The sequence below is a fragment of the Vidua macroura genome, chromosome 15, assembly GCF_024509145.1.
Source record: "Vidua macroura isolate BioBank_ID:100142 chromosome 15, ASM2450914v1, whole genome shotgun sequence".
NCBI classification, from domain to species: Eukaryota; Metazoa; Chordata; class Aves; order Passeriformes; family Viduidae; genus Vidua; species Vidua macroura.
In genome coordinates, this window is record NC_071585.1 from 1,128,269 (window position 1) to 1,146,272 (window position 18,004).

At 43.3% G+C, this 18,004-nt stretch overlaps 1 protein-coding gene across 1 annotated transcript; it reads left to right on the forward strand.

Moving 5' to 3' along the window:
• Positions 1-6,850: 6,850 nt before the first annotated feature.
• On the forward strand, positions 6,851-17,306 carry LOC128814869 (kazal-type serine protease inhibitor domain-containing protein 1-like). Its single transcript, XM_053991160.1, has 4 exons — positions 6,851-7,768; positions 13,193-13,353; positions 14,054-14,198; positions 15,557-17,306. The coding sequence occupies exons 1-4, from the start codon at positions 7,312-7,314 to the stop codon at positions 15,700-15,702; spliced, it is 909 nt and encodes a 302-aa protein (XP_053847135.1). The 5' UTR covers positions 6,851-7,311; the 3' UTR covers positions 15,703-17,306.
• The last annotated feature ends 698 nt before the right edge of the window (positions 17,307-18,004 follow it).

Genomic DNA, 18,004 nt, shown 5'->3' on the forward strand with positions numbered 1-18,004 from the left:
GGCTTGCTTTCATTAGCCACAGCTTTTGTTACAATTTTGCTGCTTTGATGTGGCTCAGGTCTGGCACCAGGGGTGAATCCTATTTCCCTCAAGAGACAGGAGTAGTTTATGCAAGATCCACGTGCAGCAGAGACAAGGTGAGAGAATGTTGTTTATATCACAGCTTGGTTTCTGGTCGCTTTCCCAGAGGAAGACCAAGATAGAATATCTCTGCATTCACTGTCATGGAGAAGACTCAGTATTGCTGTGAGAGAAAGCAGGAGCATCTGAAGGAACATCCCCCAAATTTCTTCTCTGTGCCTGATTTCCTGGCTGGTTTTAGAGACAGGTAGTTTTTGCTAATGTGACTTTCCATTATAAAGTTTCCATTGCTTTGAAAAATATTAACTTTGCTCTGTAGACAGATAGGCCCTACATTTGTAGCTGGAATATCCTAAAGATTTAGTTCCCAGTAATAATAGGGCTAAACCACAGCACCACTAGAGGCAAAAACTACATTATTTGAAATGAAACTTCTCATAAATATCCATTTATGAAGTAATTTTATATCAGCTGCTCTTATATAAACTGGACAAGACAAACTGTCCTATCCATCAACATCAAGGTTGGCAAGAAAAATTACTCTGTATTCATTGTCTGCAAGTTTTAGAGATCTCCATTTCCTTTAGACTTTCCCAGGAAACACTGTGCTTGCCACTCTGAAGAACTTTGCTGGTAGCAGCAACAGTGTCAACTTTGAGCTTCAGCCTCCTCGTGTTCCTCCTATCTCTGCCTCTGCAGGGGAGGGATGGACAGGCACCCACAGCAGCCAGAGATGACACTGCTGCTCAGACTGCCTGCTAAAAGCACCTTGAAACATTGCTGAAGTCAGAACCAGGTGGCTTCAGGGTTTTCTATTTTGTTTTCTTCCAGCCCCTCTCCAAATGCTTAGAGCACATTCGTTGCAGGTCTGCAGCAGGAGCCAGGCCAGTTTTCCAACATTCTGCTGCATGTTGAACCCAGAAGGGGCTGAGAATAGCAAGGGACACACATGGATGTTGCTGGACACTTTCATGCCAGCCACACCCTGGTGGCAGAGGTAAGTAGGTGCCACCCAGAGCCCTACCTGTATTTCCCACCCTTTGCTGCCCACTGCTCCATTTCTGTCCTGCTGCTTGTAGCTGGCAGCGTGTGCAAGACTCTTCCTTGTGTTGCTCTTTTATTCTCTGGGTTTGTGGGCTGAGGTCTGATGCGTTTTCCCCAAGCCCTGGCATCTTTGAAGCTCTGCTGTATCTGGTAGCACTCCCATGTCACTGGTGATGTACACAGCAACTGCCTTTGACACAAAAATGAAACATAAATGCCTTTGACACTCTGCATGAAACTGCAGTAAAATATGACACCTGAAAGTACTGTGGTCTGTGCAAAATAGAGGGCTAATGGAAAAATGTCGCAGTACAGCTAGTCTGCAACTGAACAAGACAAATCTGGCCATAACAAATCCAATTCAGCTGACCTAGCTCATTCTAGAAAAGAGGTAACAGAGACCTCAGCCAGCCCTGTTCAAACTTAAATGCAGACACACCACTGGCAAGAGAGCTGGGTGGAGAGAGGTCTCATCCAATCAGCTATGTGGGCCTGGGAGATTCAAAGCCCCAGTAAAAGAGCAGCTATAATAAACTCATTGCTGTTTGCTAATGATGATCAGTGTGTTGTGCATCTGTCTCCAATCCATAACCCCACGTCATAGAAAAGTATTCCCAAAACAAAGGCAGAAACTGGACAAAAGTTCATGGCTTCCTCTCAACAGGAAGAGGAACAATGATGGCTTTTGCTTCAATACGGCAATACATGATGGAAGTGTACAGAAAAAGGGTTAAGAGCAGCAGGCTGGATTTACTAGGCTAGAAATGTGGGCAGGGCATATGGTTGAAATGTCCTCCTGGTATTTTCTATGAAAGTCTCCTCACTGCAACTCTCACCTCTAAAGAGAATGATTTCAGGGAAATGCTTGATTAACAGCTGCTGATGTTTCCAGCACCACCTTTCTGTTCTGGGATGGGAGGATCAGGTGTTTCTGGATAAGACTGCAGAGTTTTCAGAAATTTAGTCTACTTAAAGGACAGAAGAGACACTGAAAAGACACAGGCTTGAAAAGAACCCTTGATATATCTTTGGAAAGAAATAACATGTAGGAAGAGGAGTCAGTGCGGGGACTGCTGGGCTCCAGGACGGTTTGGATGGGCGGTGGTGAAGGATCTCTGAAGCCCGGTCTTTAGAGCATATGGTTTATTGTAAAGGATGAAGGGCCCTGCTTAGAGTTGCTAGCCGCAACTCGTGGCAGGCCCAGGGAGAGCGGGGGGAGAGAGAGAGAGAGAGAGAGAGAGAGAGAGGGTGCCAGGTGGGCGTCCCAGCAGGAAGGTCCAAGATAGAGCGTCCGGTCCCTCGGCCACACCTTATCAGGGGGCTTCAAGGTGGGCTGGGACAGGACTTGGGCCAATGGGGTTACAGATACCTGATACTTCAGGGGAGGGTTACAGGTATGGGATGAACCATACATTGGGAGGTGAGACAGGACATTCCATTTGACCTTAGGATCTATCAGAAAGGGGGATTGCTTCCAGCTTGGCTGCATTATTGTTTTCGAGATGCTCAGTGATTAAGGTTTGGTATTTCAAACCTTGTTTTCATCTCGATATCTGTATTCTATGATTCTTTTGCCAGGCCATCATATTTATAGGGCCTTGCTATTTCATCTTCCCCAACAAGTCAGTAAGCCTGTATTGAAACAAACCCAGCATTTGGTACCAGCACACTGCTATCAGGCACTTCTTTCATCTTTTCAAGTTAAAATTTGTCTGCAGTAACCAACAATGAATATGATGAAATACATAACAGGAGAAATCTACAGTGAGCCACTGTTGGAGACAGGTGCAAGGTGAGTCACCAAAAGTTTGGTCAAAGCCTTTCAGAGAAAGGTCATCTTACAGGTAGGGGACAGACATTAATTTTTTTTTTTTAATTATATGTGAAAACTTAAAAAAATGAACCTACATTTTAACCTACAAAGAAAATAATTAAAATCTTATTAAAATATGCAAAATTTATAATTTAAGTATACAATTATAGTCTAATAGCTCCACTATATTTTGCATATTAGGGAACAATTGCTTTCTTAAAGCTCATAGCAGAATCATTTACTTGATGCTGGAGAATAAGTTAATTATGGATCTCCTGCCTTTGATTAATGGATTTAATAATCATGTTACAGTAGGATTAACTTATAGTTCATGTGCTTACAGCACTAATTGTGAGATGAAAGCAGTGTCAGCACATTGGACTGGCCCCAGAAAAGGCCCCGTCTGGAGATCCCAGGACTGCCCCAGTCAGCACTTCTGGGAAGAACCAGCAACATAGCATCAGTCATCCCCATTTGCCACTTCAACAAAATTAAATACTGCTCTCAGGTGAGCTAAGCACCTTGACTGAAGCTCAGTTCTGGATACTATGGGGGGAAAAGTTTCCTAGGAGATGGGTACAGTAGGAGGTAATGCACATAGCCACTGGCAACAACCACCTGTAGCCTGCTATGACCCAGTATAATAGGCTGAACATTCTTTAATGCTTCTTTTGGGCATATCATACAAGTATAAAATTCCTTGGATAGAAACCCACTGAGTCAGCCAAGATTTCCTACTTCTAAGGAACCTCAAGTATAGGTAATTAGTACAGCCTGAGAGACAGAGCACTCTAGTTTCTAAACTTAACTCCAGATCCAGTTTAAGGAGAGGAACCATTGCAGGACAGAGAAGGTAGAAGGAACATGCAGAAGATTTTTGTATTTTGCTGTTATTCCTTACAGGACTCCTGTGCCTATGTAGGAACCAGGTCTGCAAGTCTTGCAGGAGCCGAATTGAGAGACCTACACTTACTTAAAGCTCATGTTGACACAAATAAAAACAGAATAAAGAGCCAAACTATATTTTGTCTGAAGGAGCAATACCTCAAAAATCACCAGCAACAGAATTTCAAATTGCAGCAGCCACATACCTTACCTATTATGATACAAACCAGAGCAATGTGATACAAATCCGAAGCTGAGCGTAATACAGCCCTGGGCTGCTTTGCCGTGTCCCCTCCCTGCCCATCATCCAACCTGTGTTTCCACATGCACTGATCATGCCATATGGAAATACTGGGGAAAAGCTGGGGAAATTGCTGCACAGCCAACACAGCCCTTCCTGCTGAGATCAGGGCACATGAATGCTGCTCCACCTCCCTGCTCAGGACATGATTCTCCAAGGTGTCATTTCCCAGCTGATGACAGCCAGCTCCCCATCACTGCAGACTACTGCCCTCGCTGGGACTATGAGCTTCCAGTGCCCTTGCCCTGCAGGCAGTACCTGGGGGCTGCTGGCTCAAAGCACAGGGTGCGGTCCTGGTTGTCCTGCAGCTCCAGTGGTGACATTCATCCACTGCTGCTTGTGTTTCCTTCTGGGATATACTTAGGGTTTATTCAAGGTTTGTGCTGAAAATCAACACTTTTCCCTACCAAAGCAAGCTTCAGGGATTAGAGACATCCTGAAATAATGCATGTTTTATTCCTGAAGCAGATGGGACTATACTGTTAATGTGCCTCTTCAAACCCAGCTGTTCAACCTGCTCTCTCTCCCTCCCCCTCCTCTGCTCTGACTGCCACACATCCACCCAGTATGGGGAGTTCTCCTCAGCTTGTCAGAGCTGGCTTGATAATGAAAAACATTCAAAGATTTACCAGGCCATTTCTCCATGTCATATTACAGTGCTTTAACCTCAATTTGTTCCAGGTGATCTCAGGAATCTGTGACCAAGTAACCCTCAGCTGCAGATCATCTGCCAGGTGGCAGCTGTTCAAATGAGACTGCAGGCACTTCCAGTTCTTAATTCAGAGTCTGAACCTACCAAGAATTCAGATTACATGAGTCAGGTAAATGCCAAAAATGCTTTCTAGGATATCTATAATGGGTTTCCTCTGTGCTAGCTCACAGGAGGTACTTCCTTGCAATACACTCACTGTTTTTCAGCCCTAAGATCCCAGGTTTCCTGAGAGATGCCAGATAAACCTCACCCTTACCAGGGGTGTTGCTGGTCTGCAGCTCCTTCCTGCTTTGGCTCCAATTTGCACATATGGCTTCACCCCTATAAACATTCCTTTACTTCATATGAGCCTTAGCAAATCCTTGTCCTATAGGCACTCATCCCCTACAGCTGTACAGACAGATAATGAGATAGACTGTGATGACTAGACCCTATAATGCAAAACTAAATGTCCAATTAGGACTTGATAAAGAAATGTGAAATAAAACACATCAAACAAGACAAAATAATCAATTTCCCATTAAATTGAGGTTACTTTTTTTCCTGAATCTCAATGTTAAAAGCATCAATTACACACATAATTTACTTGTTTACAGTCTCATTCAGAGTTCAAAGCAAAAACTTGCACATACAGAATATGAATTATCCCAGTGATCAGAGGAAAAAACTCAGTGCCCTGCAGGTGTCTCCAGGCTGGCTTTGAGAAGCATTATCTGTGTAGGCTGGGGGAAATTGCATTTTGTGCTGTTCAGCAGAAGGAAGTGATTTTGAAGCAGCCTGCTGTTTAACTCAAAGGAAGAGGTAATCTCAAATGGTGCAGAAGGTATGGGAGCTGAATTTAGAAAAAGCCGTGGAAATGTTTGGGATGAAAAGTAAATTTATGACCTCAAAAGATTTGCCTTTGTGAATGCAGTCAGAGGATGCAAGGCGGAAGGCTGGTACAACAAAATGCATCCTTCACTGAGCTTATGCAAGGATTTACACACCATCAACAAAAAAAAAAAAAAAAAAAAAAAAAAAAAAAAAAAGAAAAAAAAAGAGGAGGAAAAGCTGCTTGTGGAAGATTTAAAGAAAAGTAGGCACAAGCAGCATGACTTCTCTTTTATTTCAGCTTGTTAACAGTGTTCTAATTTTATGTGTTTGTCTTCAAACTGTGATGTGCGTAGGACTATTTTAAGCTAACACCCACAGATATTTCCTTTGTAGGTAGTGGTGATCCTTGACCCATGGCATTGAGCCGTGCTTGCAGGGCTGCATGTCCATGGTGCTTCACTTCCACCCCCACAGCCAGGAAGATGAATTGCTGGTGAGCTGCCCGTGGTTTGAATAATGGTAACAGCAACCTGTGGGCTACAAAATATCAGCAGCAGGGCAAAGGAAGGGAGATTTCTGCCAGGAGATAGGGTGCATGCCTAAATCCTGAGATGGAGAAAGAACAGTGCAACACCTGGTGAGAAACGACCTGCAAAGCCATCTCCCTGAACTGGCAGCCATATAGACACAGAAAAAGCATGGAAAGAAATCCAAGCTACCTCTTTCATCTTCCTTCATAACCTGCAGTGTAAGCACGTCTTAAGAAACTAAGGCAAAGAAGTGCTTTGAAAGGATGAGCACAGCATCTAATACTTCAGCAGAATCTCCTTCTGAAGCTGTGGCAGGTTGCTCATGTTTGCTTGTGTTCTTCGAGCCAAACATGGACCACATTATTTTGTGTTGCAAAGCACAAATACCCATAAACACTCAACAGAAAATATATGGAGAGACAAACAATGGGTCCTTTAATGCAACTTTCATAAACCTGAGAATTTAAAGTCAATTCCAGCTGTCTTGGATTGCCACTTGCTTGTATAGAGCCTGTAAATAAAGTGTTAATTCAGAGCCCCTGGCTGTGTTCAGGAATGGATCACATATGGTGTTGCACCAAGCTCTAGTCTCTAGAGTATTGGCTAAGCCCCAGGGTGCTGGGTTTTTGGGTGCTACTTTGTACACATACTTATCTTTTTGTGAACATCTATTTTGCCTGATGTAGGGGAGGGCCACTCATAGCAGTGACTTTTTTTTCATTTTACACTCCTTTTCCCTGTTCCCCTTTCCACAATAGCTGCAATGTAATGTTCCAGTAATGCAAGGCTTTGCAAATTTGGCTCAATGAGACATGGAGCAAACAGCTTTTCAGAGAGCTCAACTCAGCTGTCAGAAGGGGCAGTTTGGTCTCTGTGCAAGCAGTACTTACATTCCAAACTGCATTAGGGAAAAGCTGCTGGGTTTTGATGCATTTTTATTATCAGTTCCAGATTAGGAATCTGATACTAATTTTTTCTTAAAGCCTGTGTTCAGAGTACAGCTTATATTCTAAAACAAAACCAGGATTGTGATGTTTTTCTCTCACTAGCTTGCTTTTATTTTGGTTTGCTTTTTTTCCCTCTCCCTGGCTTTACTCCAAGGACCTTTTCTGCTTTTTGTTACACTCTCGAGATGAAGTACCGGATGGTTACAGCAGTGCTGGTAGCACTGGTACAGGTTTCACAGAGTTTCCCTGCCTTGTACCACCGAGGCTGGTGGAGGCTGCTAAGGGAAGGAGATAGTTGTGGAAAATGTGATTTGGCACTCTGCTCTGAGCCCAAGGACTGTCCAGCCGGGGCTGTGCTGGATCGCTGTGGCTGCTGTCTGGAATGTGGGAACGTGGAAGGTCAGATCTGTGACTTGGACCAGGGCAATCATTTTTATGGGCAATGTGGGGATCACCTCGAGTGCAGGTTGGATGCTGATGAAGCAAAATTTGGGGAAGTCCCTGAACCCCAGTGTGTGTGCAAATCTCAAGAAAGCATCTGTGGACCTGATGGGAAAACCTACGACAACATCTGTCAGTTCAACAAGGATTATGCTGCGAAAAGAAATATCAGCATGAAACATAAAGGGCCATGTGAATCAGGTAATGTGTACAGAGGCACTTCCAAACTGAAAAAAAGAGCTGATTCTTATCTTCAGATGTGTTACTAGCTACTCTAGCCTTAATTCATTGAACAAATACTGTGTTTTTGTTACAATTATCATTATTCTGTTACAATGCTACTTTGTGTTAAACATGTGTTTCAACATCTGATACTTAATCTTGTCTGTTATAAACATCTCTATTAGACTAGTGGATTAGATCTCATGGTAGCTAAAAATGCATCAGTCTACAGCCTGGGTCTGTTCTGAATAATCAGAGTATGATTGCTATAATCAGAGTAGGATTTTTTATCTACAGAAGTGGTATGTGGAGTTGAGAATCGGTAAACAGATAGGATAGTCTGAGATGAATGGGCAAATGATTGTTATTGTAACAGGACTGAATTTTAAAGTGGTGATAGTAAAGCAGATCTCATTTTATATATATATATATGCTGTGTATATACATATACACACACAGGTACACGTGTGCATGTGTGTATCCACCTGTGAGGATACATGGTAAGCAGTGAAACAGGGGCAATAGAAGATACAGTTTAATTAACAGCTCTGTTCTTTTTACCAAAAAGGTCCAAAACAATCCAATTCAGAATTATTGTAAAATCTAGCTAACCCATGAAAGAGAAATCCAAACAGTAGAATAGAATCAAGCTGAAACAATTTCCCTAAAGAGCTCTTAAAGTGCACAGTTGTCTCTGATCATTGTTAGTGGAAGGATTCTTAGATGGGCGTACAGGGGACTCCTGCTCCCTGCTCATATGCTGTTCCCTTTCTTTGTAGTACTGTAAGTCATTACTCCTGGGCATCTATCACATAAGACATGACTATAAAATGAAAATATTAAGAGGCTTTTGTTTGTTTCTAAATGAGAAACTACTGTGGGTTTTTAAGTTAATAAATATTTTCTGAAATCAAGTAAGTAGAAGAGGTCTGTGGGTCACAAATGGGTCACAGCTCCAGGAAACTGAAATTGCTGCTCTGGCAAAGGACTACATATGTGAGTAACTCCAGTATATTTCACCTGCTTTTCTCTAGCAGTCTTAGACTGTATGCTGTGGTTTTATATTGAATGAACAAAGGATATTGAAAAAAAAAAAATGCTGAACAATATCAAGCTTCTTTCCTCTTTCTTTAGCTGCAAGAGAAGGATCTATTAGAGAATCCTTTATTTGCTATCAGGGTATTAACCTAGGAAATGAGGCTTGTCAGGAAAGGGACATGCACGCCAGCTTGCAGTACAACTGAAAGTCTGTTAGTTTGGGAAGGAGTCTTTGTTTGGGACTCAGTAGCAATAGTTCTTGTGGCATAACTCCTCCAGCAAGATTTTGGCCAGAAGTGCCACTCCCTTAGCGAGTGCCGGTAACTTTGCAGCAGTGGCAGCTGCTCAGGCACACAGGCTTAAAGCAGTGGTCCCGCTAACTAATTTAACAGAACTGGCCGCGTACAAGAGACCTTTTTTAATTTAGAAGTACTACCATTTTTAATTGCTGGTGTCATCCAGCAGCCCGCAGTAGCCCCCAAGGCGCATCGCACTGCTGCTCCTCCAGCAGGAGGATCTTGGCTGCTCTGCTCTGCATGCAGACATCACCCCCAGCGCTTTCCCACTGCTTCCCTGGCTCCCCAGAAAAGCTGGAGCCTCTCTCCAGGAATGCAGAGAATTATCCTAACCGCTCAGCTTACTGAATTGCACAGAAGCCTGCGGAAAGTTCACAGCTGTGTCACTGCTGCGCAGCTTAGTTAAGGAGTAGGCTGTGGCTGAGGAAAGCGCCCAGCTGGAGCATTCCCGCGCTGGGCAGGGTGCTGGGCCGGCAGCGACCGGGGTCACAGATTCCCTTCTCCTGTCACCGAGCTGCCGCTCCCCACGCTGGCTCGGAAGCTTTTGAGCCCGGCAGGAGCCCGGGGCTCGGAGGGGCTGCACAGGGGCTGCAGCGGGCACGGCGGGGTTCGGAGGGGCTGCAGCGGGTTCAGAGGGGCCGCCACGGGCGCAGCTGTCCCGGGAGCCCCCAGCCCCCAGCCCAGCCCAGCCCGGGCCGGGAGGGCACCGCTCTCCATCCCGGCCGCTCCGGGGGCAGCTGGTGACAAAAGGCAGCAGAAAGCTGGCTCTGAGAACAGCAAAGGCTGCAGCACGGGCTGTCCTGACGGTAATTTGCATGCGAAAAAAACACTGAGCACTGTGAGGTTTTGGTACCAAGCTATAAATATAACCTTCACTCAGCTCAAAGTACTTTGTTTTGTTTTTTTCTCCTTCAAAGCATCTGCTGTTTCCTCTTGATGCCAAATGGACTAATTGTATACAGCAACCAATGAATAAATAAATAACAATAAACTCCTTTCATCAGAGGAGTACAGCCTTTCATCTTTCTTCTCTTGCTAGAAAAAGGAGAAGAAAAAAGGCCTAGCTCGCTAAAGAAACATGGAAAATTATTTCTTTTCCTGAAAACTAGTTTTGATCAGTTTATCTAATAATTTACCAAGGTTACTAAGTACATTGATTATATACAGATTCTCCACACTTAAACCATCCCCATTCACTTTCAAACATTTCTCATTGATAATTTAATGAACTAACAGAACAATATAGCAGTGATTCTCTTTATATTTAGCTGTGTCACATTATTTATTTTAAATGTAAATTTTGGAGTAAAAACAAATAAGCCACAAAAATTTCTGCCATTTCCATCTTATCAGACATAGATTAGCAAAAATTAATAATATACAATATGAGAAAAAATATCCTATTCATTATGTAATTAATTGGTCTGGAGAGATGTCAGGTTGATTGTAAAAGGTAAAACAGTATTTTGATTTTGCCTGGCTTCTGGTTTACATCTTCTATAACACAGAGGGATAATTCATGACTGATTGGGACTGTAAAAGGAAAAAAGCAGCTCCTGCCCATTCAGCTCTGGACGCCAGGACACCAGAACACTTTCCTTAGCTATCAACAAAAATTTATCTACTCCAGGAATCAAAATGACATGTTATCATAACAGTACAGCTCTGTTTCTAATCAGTTATGCAAACAAAATACACACAGATATCATGGGAGAATTCATCTGAACACAAAACCTGAAACACTCAAAAATAAAGTCTATAAACTTCTGTTTAAATTGCAGAATGTTACTTTAATTTTCTTCCACAAAACACAGCAAAATAATATCGTGAGGTTGTAGTATTTTATTTCTGAAGTTTGAGTGGACAGTGAAAATACTGGTGATGTGTTGACATTCAGAAAGGGCAGTTTGGTTAGATCAGAACTGCTGCTTGCTGTGAGTTTGGTCTCAGGTGATGCCAGTCCTGGCCAGCCCTGGACTCAGCTACAGGACTGGGACCAAGGCCAGACATTTCCCATCTGTCTGCTGTATTCTCCTCACAGTTAATGGAAAGAGGGGTATTTCTAGTGTGGAATTATCCTAGTGCATGGTAGGCAGTGCTGGACAGCTGTAATGTGGATTTGTAATTCAGACCTTTGTGTACTCCAGACTCCAGATGTGTTCCTGTGGGTGGCTGAGACATGGCTGGGGGACAGTGACACAGGCAGGACCCAGTCCTTGGCCACATGTCAGTGCTGGCAGGGGATCCACAGGACACCTGAGTTAGCAGCACAACAAAAATACTCAACAGGCAACATCTGCCTATTTTAAAAGTTTTTTACACTGTCTCTATGTGGGAACAATTTTAACAACTCCTGTGAGTCAGTGTAGCCTTTTGGTTCCTTTTGTACATTTTAGGCTTAACTATAGTGGATATATTATTAAAAGGAGTGTGGTTTCAATTAATTTTAAGATTTAAAAGTATATTTTAATATCAGACCCTCTGTGATCAGTTCATAGGCAAAAAAAAAAAAAAAATAAATCTCATCCAAGATATTCAGTTAATGCTGATTTGAATACAGATTTTTGAAATAATAAATTCTGAATATACAGTTCTCATGAAAGAAAAAGCATTTAAGGACTTAAGTTTCCTAGTTTGAAAACCCTTACGTTTAGAGAGTAGTAAGATTGTTTAATGAGGCATTTATAAATGGGGATATTGATAGTTTTCTGTATAATTTGTTTGCAATTAATTTTAATCAGGATGCAATTAATATTTTCTGCACACACACTAATACTGAAAAATTGACAAATGTGTTATAAATTGTTGCTTGAAAACATTGAACAGGTTGTTAGTTTCAAATGCCAAAGAATAAGTGGTGCACCTAGGTACTGATTAAAATATTGCAAGTAAAAATATATTAATTATTTACTTGAAGTTTCTATTTTCAAGCATCTGGGATGTGTGGAAAAAAAAAGTCAATACAAACCAAATCACCCAGAAAATGCATTCCTTTTTGTGCACTGGTCTATTAAAAAAAAAAAAAAAAAAAGTTTTTGAAGGCAAAACATTTTTTGTTGTCGACAAATAGACCAGGGGAAAAAAAAGCAGAGATCTCCAACACAGGAAATCTGTGCTGACAGTAAATCCACTGTTTTGTCTCTGGCGCCGGACATCCTCAGCCCCTGCTAAGACGGGAGATGAGCAGACGTTCACACGGCCACAGGGGGATGGATGTGCCCGCGATCAGGTGGGGAGACACCGGGGATGGGTTGTGGTTCCGGTGCCTCCAAGCCCCGGGCTGGCTCCCTCTCGTGGCTGCCGGCAGCTTTTGCTTCGGGAAAAGGGAAAAAGCAGAATTCCGAGGCAATCAATAAACGCTGCAGGGGGTGACAGTGCGAGAACATGAGGAAACAAGTGGAAATGTAACAGGTATAATAAGCATTACATGAAACCTTACAGAAATAATTGAATGAAAAATCCTTTTTCATTCCTAACACCAATATTGGATGACATCAGTAGCAATTGAGGATAAATGTAAAATTCATTAATGCTGTTGTAACTTGTGACTTCCGTGGGTAATAGTGCTTGACAATGTTTAGCAGCTTCAAGGCAATGATGTACTCAGAAAACGCCAGCAACAGCAGTGTTTTGGCTTTCAGCTAACCAAAATGTGACACATTCAGAGCTGTCACACAATCAAATCGCTCTGTGACTCATGTGCTGCAGAATTTCCTGTGGTTTCCTCTGAAGCCCAGGTCGGGCGCTGGCGGCTCTGCTGGGGGGGCCCGAGCCTGGTCCACAATGACAGCTCATGGGGCAAAATTAAGCCCTCGATTTCAGCTTGGGTTCCACGATCACCTGCAAGGGGGAAACCAGACCTGCCTAAGCATTTTTTAGAAAGTACAGACACAAGGTTTTCTGAGCTTTAAAAGATGCTTACAATCACGTGGCTCTTCACACTGTGTGAGACCCAAAAGGTAAACACAATCTGATGGTATCCTGTAAAGCAGGGATTAATGTTAACAAACCTTTTGTGTTTGTATTCTTTGTGTACTGTTTCCTAAAGCACCCTGTTGGTTCTTTGCAGCTCCTGTTATTTCTATGCCACCTCAGGATGCCCAGAATTACACTGGCAATGATGTCATTTTTGGCTGTGAGGTGTCAGCCTATCCTATGCCACAGCTTGAATGGAAAAAAAAGGGGAACAAAATGTTTCTGCCAGGAGATGACACCCATGTGTCCGTTCAGGTAAAACTTGAATTTACCTTTGCATAAAGTTTGGGAGCAGGAGCAGGGTGGTTAATCTGTGAATTCCTCCTACAGAACACAACACTGTTGCAATAAATAGATTCTCAGTAGGGGCCCTGTGACTATGCAAAGAATGATGATTTCTGTCAGTGCTTCGGCAGTCCCAGCAGAAGGAACAACAGCCAGGGTACCACTTATGCCTCTTTAGGAGGCTTTACTCCAAGCCAGCTGAAACTGTCATGAAGTGTGAAAGTGCCCATGGAATGTCGTGCCAACCCATAAAACCTGGCTGCTGAGTGTCAGCTTGGGCAGGCCCCCTTGGCCCTAACAACTCCCCCAGACTCACTTCCCATCTCATCCTGAGCTTGAGCATAGGTGGAATGCTTTGAAGAAGCAGCAACTGGTTCTGGGACAGGGACAGAAGAAGCACGGGGAAGAGTGGCGTGAAGAGGAGCAGGAAGGTGAGCACCGTGCAGGGTAGTGAAGGTGAAAGAGCAGAGATGGGGAAGCATGAACTCAGAGGTGCAGAGCAGCAAGAAGGTAAAACACAAGGCAGCAACAATAAGCAGAATCAAAGCATGATGGCATTAAAAAAAAAGAGCAAAAGCTGTAATGATATTTAATCAATCCACAATTATTTTGAGAAATATCATAGGGACTCCTAGCTACTTAATTTCAACCATTTCTTTTCTTCTCCAAGGCAAGAGGTGGGCCTCAGAAGTATGGTGTGACAGGCTGGCTGCAGATTCAAGGCCTCAAAAAATCAGATGAAGGCATTTATATCTGCCACACCAAAAATAAGCATGGTGCAACATATGCCTCTGCAAGATTGAAAGTCATTGATGGTAATTTTTTTTATTTGGATGTAAAAAAAATAAAAATGCATACAAGCAGGATGCAAAGGATGGGGTTGTTGGAATGAAAATGAAGTATAGGAGAAATTATCCAAAACTGCCCATATTTTCACTCTTCTCTGTGCTTTTATTTTACTTTATCCCCTAACGATTTATATAGTAATATTTTGCTGCAAATTATACCGGCTTCCAGAAAACAGAAAGCTGTGGATTGGAGCCATACAGCTAAGACACATTATTCCACTGTCCTTATCCCAGAGAAGTCCTTTAATGTTAGCAGGACCCAGAACAACATCTAGGGTAACTGAGGGAGTCTTTGAATCATGGCAGGTTTGCTTAGCTGTTTATTTTTCATAAAATTAGGAAGCAAACAGTTGTTCCTTAATGAGAGTGGTTCAAAAGATGTAAGAAATAGCTTTGCTATTGGTTTGCTTTGGGCCCAGTCCTGCAGAACAATAACCTTCTTCCTCCATGGAGAACTCTTTTTCCTGGCAAATTCAGGATAAAGATGCATCGTCATATTTACCTCCTGGTCTAGGGGAGTTTGTCACTTGTCCAGTTTCTATAAGTCACTTTCAAAGCTTTATTTTGTCTGGGAATATTTGCAGATGCACAGGAGTTGCAGAAGACTGATACCATAGTTTATTGGTATTAGGAATTAAATGCATTTTCAACATGTCCTCAGCACAGGAAAGATGTGGACCTGTTAGAGTGGGTCCAGAGAAGGCCATGGAGATGCTCCAAGTGCTGGAGCACCTCTGCTCTAGAGACAGGCTGAGCAAGCTGCTGGTGTTAAGCCTGGGGAAGAGAAGGCTCTGGAGAGATCCCAGCACCTTTCCAATCCCTAAAGGGGGAGTACTAGAGAGAGGGAGAGGGACTTTTATAAAGGCAGATAGTGGTTGGACAAGGGAGAATAGTTTTAAACTAAAATAGACAAGATTTAGATTAGATGTTAGGAAGAAATTCTTTACTCAGAGCGTGGTGAAGCACTGACACAGGTTTTTCAAAGAAGCTGTGGCTGCCCCCTCCCTGAAGTGTCCAAAGCCAAGTTGGACGGGACTTGGAGCAACCTGGTCTAGAGGAAGCGTCCCTATCCATGGCAGGGAGTGGAACAAGATGAGGTCTAAGATCCATTTCAAACCAATCTGTTCCGGGATTCCATGATTCGATATAGAAACTTGCTCATGACCTTCAGTGGTATGAGGTCAAGCTGTCGGCTAAAACCCCTGTCCTTTTCATAGATAACAAGGATTCAGAAAATCTGAGCTTGCTGTACAAATCTAAACCCATGCCTTCCTCTGTGTTCCTATCTTCAGCTAATTTAATCTGGATTCAATTACATCTTGCAGCCCCGTCTCCTGCATTTGCATTTACTGCTGGCAGTAGAAGCGCAAGCTACAGCATTGAATACCAGGAGTATTATGACAACTCTGATGAGGAAGATGATGAAGAATATGAATCTGGGAACTATGATAATGAAAACAATTCTGAATAATAATTTTATACATCTCTTGTCCAAGTCCTTTCACACTGTTATATTTACCAGTAGTCTCTGCTCCGTAAATGGCTCCTCTGATAACACACATACTCATTTGTGTATCCACCTTCCTGAAATGCAGCTTTGGATGAAGTGTATCATGCTACTCACCAGAAGTAAGAACAGTTGTAACATCATATATTTAGACTATTAAATAAAATGCTTAAGCATGGACCTTTCTACTAAGTATGCCAAAGGGATGCAATGTTATATTCATTTTTAAATTATCTTGTAATTTCTTTCACACATTCTAATTTGTTGAGCAAAAATGCCAATAGTTAAACAAAATTTTTATTTTGTATCAATTTTCTTTTTTTTCTGTAAAGTACTAAGAAATATCAAGAGATTGTTAACATGGCAATAAGCCTAAGTAAGTGTGGAGGCTGCAAAACAGTCTTTAATCTCCTTAGTTGATGCTTTCTTGTAAGTTTCAGCAGGATTTTCCTTCTCATTTGAAATTTTCCATGTCTCATCAAAGGTGAATTATCGGTCTTTTGGGGGATGATTATGTTTGTGGTAGTGGGATTTTGAAGTTTATGTTTAAGAAATTGTTTAAAATAATTGTAACGGTTTGTTCCTATTCACCCCTGTTCAGTTTTCCTAATAGTCTCTCCCCAAAGTTGTTTTCCACCTGCTTTCCTACCTTTCCCCATATCAATCCTGGTGTATACCTCCCTTATTTCCAGATCCCTCCCTGTCCATCCTCCAAATCCTGCCCCTGCAGCTTGTCTGTCATTATTTGCTACACCCATTTATCTAGAAGCTTCGTTGTCAGTTATGCTATTTCCTTTCACTCACTGGTATATTAAGCATGCACTCTCCCCTTCTCCTTCCCTATTGGTTTTATGTTTACATATATCCACCCCATACTCCTCCTATCTAACCCTTGATTTGTTGTTAGGCTGCCCCACCCCTGGGGACAGACCCCCCTTTAAAAGCCGCTGTTTTTCTCTACCTCACGCCCTTTGCCTCTGCGTTCCCTTCGAGCTGTAATACTGTGTCACCTGTGCTGCTCCCTGCGCTGGGGAGAAACTGCTCGGAGACTCGAGCAAGGGTCCTTCCCTCTTTCCTTTGCCTCAATCCTTCGTCGTGGGTCCACTCTTATGTGATAATGTTATGAATAAGAAATTGCTTATTTCTTAAAGGTTATAGACTGTTACCTAATGGCCTATTAATCAATTGCCTGTTGTTCATCCCCTGTTAACTACCTGTTGTTCCTTCCATGTTAATTACCTGTTGTTCATCCCCTGTTAGAAATCACTCCCTGTCGGGTTGGGTCTCACCCCTGCTGCTTCCTAGAAAATGGCACTTGGGACTATGAGGAGGAAGTGACATCGAAGGCAGTATGCAAATGAAGAAACACACCAAATCCAGCACCAAAAAAAAACATAAAACAGTGAGCCACAACGAAATTGAAGGACCTAAGCCACTGCAAAGGGTGAGCAACTAGTTCTAGTGTCTGCAGGAACCTTTTAATCTCTCACTCTAACAGAATGTCGGCTAGAATGAGGACCCAAAACCACAACTCAGACTTCGGAAGCCTGCCGCTCCCGTGAGGATAGAATCCCCGGCTCTGCCTGCGTGCAAAGCGGACAAAGCTGCACTCCTCCTCCTCCTCCTTCTCCGTGCCACTCCGGGAAGCAGTAGCGGCGGCGTGCGCGCAACGTATCGGGCCCCCACCCGAGCTGGTCACTTTTTAATAAAGGCATTTCAAAGGAGCACGCTCTCCTGCCCCTTCTTGTCAGTAAGGGACCACAGCCGGCGGCCGAGGCGCTGCCCTGTGCCTGCCGGCGGCTGAGGCGGGGAGCGGGCTCGGGGCTCGCTCGCCGCCTGCGCCACCCCCTTCTGCGAGCGGGGCGCGGCGTCGTTTGTTCTGTTAATAGATACGTGAAGCAATCATGGTCTAAAGCCAGTAAGTACTGTTTTACAGCCAATACTCAAACACAGCCAGAAAAGATTCTTTGTGCATTCAAACCTCTGAGCACACCTTTGGGCTCCTTCTTGTAACAGCTCCTGCATTGCTCCCCACAGCAATGGCTCCCTCCCAGCAGCCTCGGAGAACTTCAGGGTTTGGGATGTTCCCCTTGAACAGGATGCTGGTTGGTGGGCATTCCTGCAGTTTAAAGGCAGCAGCTGCTTTATAGCTCGATGCGTGCCCTTCAAACACGCAGGAATTGCACTCAGGAGCCAGGATCTGTCCTTTGTCTGGGGCTGTGAACAAGTTGCCCCTATCCCTGAGCCATCAGCATTGCCAGGCTGC